General features: G+C 41.3%; 1 protein-coding gene across 1 annotated transcript; it reads left to right on the top strand.

The window, feature by feature from the left end:
• Positions 1-218: 218 nt before the first annotated feature.
• Positions 219-2,744, top strand: LOC115520699 (tetratricopeptide repeat protein 30B-like). The gene has a single exon (XM_030325286.2). It carries the CDS (start codon positions 245-247, stop codon positions 2,240-2,242), a length of 1,998 nt encoding a protein of 665 aa, XP_030181146.1. The 5' UTR covers positions 219-244; the 3' UTR covers positions 2,243-2,744.
• The last annotated feature ends 5,088 nt before the right edge of the window (positions 2,745-7,832 follow it).

The following is a 7,832-nucleotide window of genomic DNA, read 5'->3' as shown; positions in this document are numbered from 1 at the left end:
GGTGCATGCCGGGAAGTGGAGTTTTCGTATCTCAACTGCATCGAAGCGTTTGTTTGGTCTTGCAGGACTCCCGGTCTTAGAAGCCTAAAGTCTTCAAGAACGAAATTAGTGACGGGAATTTCAGTGATGACTTTTTATTCCCATTGAGCTTATTCCATTACAAAGTAATCCCAGAACGAGCAGCTTTCCGTTTCCGGTGGGTTTGTTGCCGTGGTAACCAGCACGCACCACCAGCGTGGCGGTTATGGCCGGGCTGAGCGGCGCGCAGATCCCCGATGGGGAGTTCACTGCCGTCGTGTACCGGCTCATCCGGGATTCGCGCTACGCTGAGGCCGTGCAGCTGCTGGGCGGCGAGCTCCAGCGGAGCCCGAGGAGCCGCGCCGGCCTGTCGCTGCTGGGCTACTGCTACTACCGCCTGCAGGAGTTCACGCTGGCGGCCGAGTGCTATGAGCAGCTGGGCCAGCTGCACCCGGAACAGGAGCAGTACCGCCTGTACCAGGCCCAGGCCCTGTACAAGGCCTGCCTTTATCCAGAGGCCACGCGGGTCGCCTTCCTCCTCCTGGACAACCCCGCCTACCACAACCGCGTCCTCCGTCTGCAAGCCGCGATCAAGTACAGCGAGGGCGACCTGCCCGGGGCCAAGAGCCTGGTGGAGCAGCTACTGGGCGGGGAAGGGGGAGAGGACAGTGGGGGCGAGAACGAGCCCGATGGTCAGGTCAACCTGGGGTGTTTGCTCTACAAGGAGGGACAGTATGAGGCCGCGTGTTCCAAGTTCTTTGCGGCCCTCCAGGCTTCGGGCTACCGGCCTGACCTTTCCTACAACCTGGCTTTGGCCTATTACAGTAGCCGGCACTATGCCTCGGCTCTAAAGCACATCGCAGACATTATTGAGCGTGGCATCCGCCAGCACCCGGAGCTAGGTGTGGGCATGACCACTGAGGGCATCGATGTTCGAAGTGTTGGCAACACCTTAGTCCTTCACCAGACTGCCCTGGTCGAAGCCTTCAACCTCAAAGCAGCCATAGAATACCAACTGAGAAACTATGAAGTGGCCCAGGAAACCCTCACTGACATGCCACCTAGGGCAGAAGAAGAGTTAGACCCCGTGACCCTGCACAACCAGGCGCTAATGAACATGGATGCCAGGCCTACAGAAGGGTTTGAAAAGCTACAGTTTTTGCTCCAACAGAACCCCTTTCCCCCGGAGACCTTTGGCAACCTGCTGCTGCTCTACTGTAAGTATGAGTATTTCGACCTGGCAGCAGATGTCCTGGCCGAGAATGCCCATTTGACTTACAAGTTCCTCACACCCTATCTCTATGACTTCTTGGATGCCTTGATCACCTGCCAGACAGCCCCTGAAGAGGCTTTCATTAAGCTTGATGGGCTAGCAGGGATGCTGACTGAACAGCTCCGGAGACTCACCAAACAAGTACAGGAAGCAAGACACCATAGAGATGACGAAGCTGTCAAAAAGGCAGTGAATGAATATGATGACACTCTGGAGAAGTATATTCCTGTGTTGATGGCCCAGGCCAAAATCTACTGGAACCTTGAGAATTATCCAATGGTGGAAAAGATCTTCCGCAAATCTGTGGAATTCTGTAATGACCATGATGTGTGGAAGTTGAATGTGGCTCATGTCCTGTTCATGCAGGAAGACAAATACAAAGAAGCTATAGGTTTCTATGAACCCATAGTCAAGAAGCATTATGACAACATCCTGAATGTCAGTGCTGTTGTGCTGGCTAACCTGTGTGTCTCATATATTATGACAAGTCAGAATGAAGAAGCTGAGGAGTTGATGAGGAAGATTGAAAAGGAGGAAGAGCAGCTGTCCTATGATGACCCCGATAAGAAAATCTACCACCTCTGCATTGTGAATTTGGTGATAGGCACACTTTATTGTGCCAAAGGAAATTATGACTTTGGTATTTCTCGGGTGATCAAAAGCCTGGAGCCTTATCATAAGAAACTGGGAACTGATACCTGGTATTATGCCAAAAGATGCTTCCTGTCCTTATTAGAAAACATGTCAAAACACATGATCGTGCTTCGTGACAGTGTTATTCAAGAATGTGTCCAGTTTCTAGAACAATGTGAACTTTATGGCAGGAACATACCTGCTATTATTGAACAACCTCTGGAAGAAGAAAGAATGCATACTGGAAAGAATACAGTCACATATGAATCCAGACAGCTAAAAGCTTTGATTTATGAGATTATTGGGTGGAATATATAGTGATGTCTGATAATGTCCTTTATCAAAAAATGGCCTTTATTTAGATTTAGTTTCCAGCTTATCAGTATTTATCTTTGGCATCTTCACATGTTACACATTGAGCCTTGAACACTTAAAATTATAATAACAAATATTCTGCTGGAGGGACTTTTCCAGTTAATTAAGAAAAGTATGGAGCCCATGTATAAGCTAGCTCACTTTTGTATTCCCTCTGCCAGTAGTCACCAGGTTTGCCCTCAAGCAACAATTGCTAGAGTAACATCTTTGCATAAGCAAGTAACTCTCAATAGCAGTTTATATCGTAATTTTAGGCTGTAGAAAAGGTGGCAAGAGCCAATGAATTGTTAGACTGGGTATGTTTGCTTTCCTCTGGTGACTGCTATATAAATGATTGCTAGGCCATGACTGGACTTTTTTTCAATCAGCAAATAAAGACAGGTCCATTGTGCCATCCCAGGATAGATTGTGCTATCCAATAAAACCAAATCTGACCTTAACTGTATACTTCCACTCCATTTTTTTAGTCCTATAACCTCTGGGTCTCAACAGAGTCAAATTGGACCTTGGCCTAAGGTCTTGTAAAAGAACAGGTACTAAATGGGTGAGAATTATTTTCTTGGTTCTTTTCAGGTTACAAGGTTTGGTCTGTGGCTTAAATTTTCTTCCATAATTTGGTTGATTGGTTGGTCTTAAATTTTATACACTATTTCCCCTTGCTTTCTATTATTTATTTTCCAGGACTGATTGTGCGTCCTTGTGAATAGTGACAAATAATCAAATGTAAATCTTTCTAATGTGTTCAGCATAGGAAAAAGTAAGCAGTGAACTGACAATGAAAAGACTAAGGTATGAGTTCCAGACTTTCCACAGTCAAGTTTTACCTTCAGAAATTCATTTACCCCTTGAGGCCCCACAATCATTTGAACTACTAGATGCTTTTTCACAATTACTTCTGGGTGTAACATCTGATTCTGTACAGCCATACAGAAGAAAGTTGACTGCTATAGATACTTAAGTCAGTTGGGAAAAAAAAAATACTTATTTTAAGTGAATGTTTTCTGGTATTTTGGCTTACAGTAATTTTAACCCATAAGGTAAATGTTTGTTGTTACTTTTTGTTGGATGCTATAAAATATTGATTACTGCTAAGAAACTTGGATTTTTGCCTTTTTTCTACTTGGAGCTTTTTCCTATAACGCTTAACTATGAATGTATAAAAGGCAGTCCTTGTTCTCTGCTATGGTTGTGCATAAATTAAGAATTTTGTAAATATTTAGGCATTACTTAATTCCCTACCCTTTTAGTTTTACCCACTAATTTATATATTTGGCAGGAAAGGGGAGATTTGCTTTTCATTCTTCCCAAAACCGCTATACCAAAAATGATGTATAAATGATATGTATTCCAGGAGTTTTATTATCAGGCTATTATGTATTTTTTAATCAATTATTCTTGAAATAATTAGAGCTTCTCCAGCCCGAGGTGAATGCCTCCAGCTGCCAGTCTGCCAGAACTCTGGAGCCAGAGGGCCAGGTGAGGTAAAGGGGAAACAGAGATGCAGCTATGTGACTTACTTCACAACCCACCTTGGATCCCCTTCGTGTCCAAATCTCAGTAGTTAATCAAATGTCTGCTGCCATTAAGAAAACAGAAGTAATGGATAACAGAGTGGAAGTAACAGATGCCAGAGCTACTTCTGTAACTGACTCACCAAATCGAATCATCAGTCCTCACACCCGTGTTTTATTTACTACTAGGAGGAGAGGTCATGCAGACTTTCCAAAAGGACAAAGCCACAATGAAAAGGAAGACAACCTCCAGTTTTTAATCCTTTCTCTTGGAGTATTTTCTTTTTCTGCCTTCAAAAGGTCTATTTAAGAGATAGTTGTGTTTACTGCCACAGAATGTATCACAAGATAAGAAATGAAAAATCTATCTACCTTCCTGCCCTCCTTTTCTTTCCCTATTTTATCTTTTATTTTCTCCCTTTTGTCAATTACAGGAACACTTCTCTGATAGCTGGCAGCTGAAGCCACAAGCAGATCTACCAACCTTTTAGCACTAAGTGTCAGGTAGGTAGCACTGTGATTATCCAAGTGACTTTGGAAACCATAACCACGCCTTTTTGCAAACTGAGACAACACTTATCTATAAAGAGTGACTCTCAAATTGATAAAGCCAGAGAAAATTTTAAGAGGACTCACCAAAAACACTGGATCTGTATAATTTGCAGAACGCAATGAGCTTTATTTGTACACTTGCAGTAATTGTTACCTTTTTCTCTTTGACAGCAATAGAAACACAGTGACAGAAATTTTAAAGAGTGCAGTATTTTCTAAAAAATGTTCTATGACAATTGGGAATTAAATAGATTCTTAACTCTAAAGGAAACTTACTTTTCTGTAGCCATACTCATTTTATATTGAAAAACAGAGCCAGGCATTAGCCAGAAGGTAATTAATTGGTCATAGGCATAGTGTGGTCTTGTTTTAATATTCTCCTTGCAAGGGGGAGGGGAGGGCATGAGTCTTTACAAGGTGATTGCTTTACACTTGAATCCAAAAGAAATTGAGGTTCTTTTGGTTATTTAATAAAATCAGCTCCCTTGGATATTGGCCAAGATTGACCTATCACGTATTGAAATCCTGTCTACAACTTCCTAATGTGTATATATTAGAAAAGGAATTGCCTTCATAGGGAAAAAATTTTAGAAAATAGAGTTCTGTATACATTTCTAGAATGAAAGATATGCATTTATTAGTTTAAATAGGACCTGCCAATAACTTGATTGTAAATATCATTAGGTGGACATATAAACTAAATCCAAGTCCTTGTTAAAAGTGAATTTGCACATTTATGAAATTAAACACATCATTGCCAATGACTGGATCCCTCAGTTCAAAATAACAAATGACTAAAATTGTACTGTTCAAACAGGACCTTAATAAGGTGCATGAAAAAACATTTATTGCTATTATGTTTCCAGTTATTTTAGTGCAAGAGGCAAATGCTTAAGATAAAAGACACATCACTAAAAGTTTTCCCAGCACTCGTGGCAACTGCTGTAAAATGTATGTCCACAAAGTGTCCACAGACTCTTGAAGAGATTGTCAAGACTCACCAGGAAATTACTGGCTGGTTGGTGTTTCTGTCTGTGCTGCATAAGGTCAGAGGCTATTATTCTGTGAAGACTCAACCTCTTGGTCTTAGTTACTCCAAATTTGACAAAGCCATGTCCTAGGGTTTATGCACTTCATATATGGAAAGGAGAATATATACTCTGAGGAAGATAAGATGTTTAGTTCATCTTTAAGTCAGGAAATACTATACTTACAGCAAGAGATTATCACACCCTAACACTGTAAAGCAAAAGAAAGCTTCAGGAATTAAATCATAACAAACACTTTTCCAAAAAAGATTCTATAATAAGCTAAAACCACATGCCCACATATGTTAAGGAGTGACTTTCTTTGTGTGTTTATTAGAAAGGCAAAACTTTTTCTATATTTAATACAGCATTTTTGTTTCCTGGCCTTTTGTTTTGTACTTATTCATTACATTTAAACTGTTTTGACAACCTGCCGGAAAACAAAGGTGAGATATCCATAATCTGACGAAGACACTGAAAGTAGTTACTAACCCTTTTCAGAAACTAAGGAGAACTATTTTTCTGACAATGTAAGACTTATAATGAGATGATTGGCAAAATTGTAAAATTATTCTAGAAATAATCATGTGAAATATAAAATGGAAAATCATAAATGGACTCTTCTATGATATTGTAGATATGACTTAATAGATTTTTTAAATTACAAATTGGGTATTATGATAAAAATTTGGAATGCATCCGCAACAATGAGCCCAGGGCTCGCAGACCATAATAGGTCTTGCCCAAGGTCACAGCCAAATAGTGGAAAACCAGGATCCGAATCCACAGCTACTGGCTCAATTCCAGTGCTCTTTCTACTTTACCACATTCCACCTCTTAGGGTTTATTTTCCAAATTATTCTGACACTATCAATGCGAAGCATTTCTTTTTCCAGAGCTATGACTTTCACTACTTATGTTGCTGATTATTTAATGGGTGGTAGAATAAGCTTTTCCCAAAGAACTCTCAGTGAGCACATTCCAGCGTCAGCCTAAATTATGGTTTCCAAATGTGTGCCACAGGGGACATGGGTGGGCACCACATATTGTTTGCAGCAGGCACAGATTTAGCTGTGGTACAATCTGGGTAGGGCACAAAGATTATTGACCCACCTGTTGTTTCATCAGCTCTTTAAAAAGTCACTTTTTATGATCCTTCTCCAAGGTAGTGATTTTCTTCTCTCCATTATGGTCTCTAGCCACCAACCACAGTAAAAACAGCTGTCAGAAGGCTTCCCTGCACCTCAAGTGCAAAGGGCTACGTATGAGGTACTTATTCAGAAATCACAGTAAAGGGCCAGCTGCTTCCACAGGTATTTACAGAGTGTTACCAGAGACTTTCGAGGCTCCATAAAGCTTTACCTTTACTTGCAAAATCCATTTGAGCCAAGACCTTAAAGGCTTACACTCTCCCACAAGATTGCTTACTCGGGTTAGCTTAGTTTTGGGGGAGGAAAAATTAAAAGCAAGCTAAGAACAAGAGAACTGTTATCTACCTCCTTTTCCCCTTTACACTAATACCTCTTAGTCCTCACTCCGTATCAGAATTAGCTGGTAAACTTTTCAAAAATAGAGATGCCTAGGCCCTCTAACCCCTAAAGGTTTGGTTTCAACTTATGGGGATGGGAATGGAAGGGAGGGGTCAGTTTTTTAAAAGTCTTCCCATATGATTCTAATATGTAGCCAAGGTGGAGGACCACTGTTCCACATGTACAAACATGACAGTGACCACGTGGATGCCACATGCTGGACATATGGGGGTGGGGGGAGTGGGGTACAGTCTGTATGAGAATAAAATGATCTGGATATGCAACCTAAAGAGATTATATAAAGTGGATAACTGGAAAAAGAGCATCTGAATTTTTTTAAGGCGTTCAGTCTGGGATATTCTGGTTTATTTGCATGCAGCTTTTAAACTAATGAAAACTTTTTTAGTTTTATTTTTTTAATCCCTATATAAGTAATGTACAGTGTTATATTAGTTTCAGGTGTACAGTATAGTGATTCAACAATTCTTTACATTACTCAGTGCTCATCATGATAGGTGTACTCTTAATCCCCACCACCTGTCCTACCCATCGTCCACCCTCCCTTCTTCGGGCAACCACCAGTTTGTTCTCTGTATTTAAAAGTCTGGGGCTTTTCTGGGGCGCCTGGGTGGCGCAGTCGGTTAAGCGTCCGACTTCAGCCAGGTCACGATCTCGCGGTCCGTGAGTTCGAGCCCCGCGCCAGGCTCTGGGCTGATGGCTCAGAGCCTGGAGCCTGTTTCCGATTCTGTGTCTCCCTCTCTCTCTGCCCCTCCCCCGTTCATGCTCTGTCTCTCTCTGTCCCAAAAATAAATAAACGTTGAAAAAAAAAATTAAAAATAAATAAATAAATAAAAATTAAAAAAAAAAGTCTGGGGCTTTTTGTCTCTTTTTTTCTTTGTTCATTTGTTTTGCT

Source organism: Lynx canadensis, chromosome C1, assembly GCF_007474595.2.
Source record: "Lynx canadensis isolate LIC74 chromosome C1, mLynCan4.pri.v2, whole genome shotgun sequence".
NCBI classification, from domain to species: domain Eukaryota; kingdom Metazoa; phylum Chordata; class Mammalia; order Carnivora; family Felidae; genus Lynx; species Lynx canadensis.
The sequence above is the reverse complement of the archived record's forward strand: the minus strand, read 5'-3'. Positions and strand labels throughout refer to the sequence as shown.

Coding starts and splice junctions, on each gene's coding strand:
- LOC115520699 (XM_030325286.2), top strand. CDS start 245: ATGGCCGGGCTGAGCGGCGCGCAGATCCCCGATGGGGAGTTCACTGCC.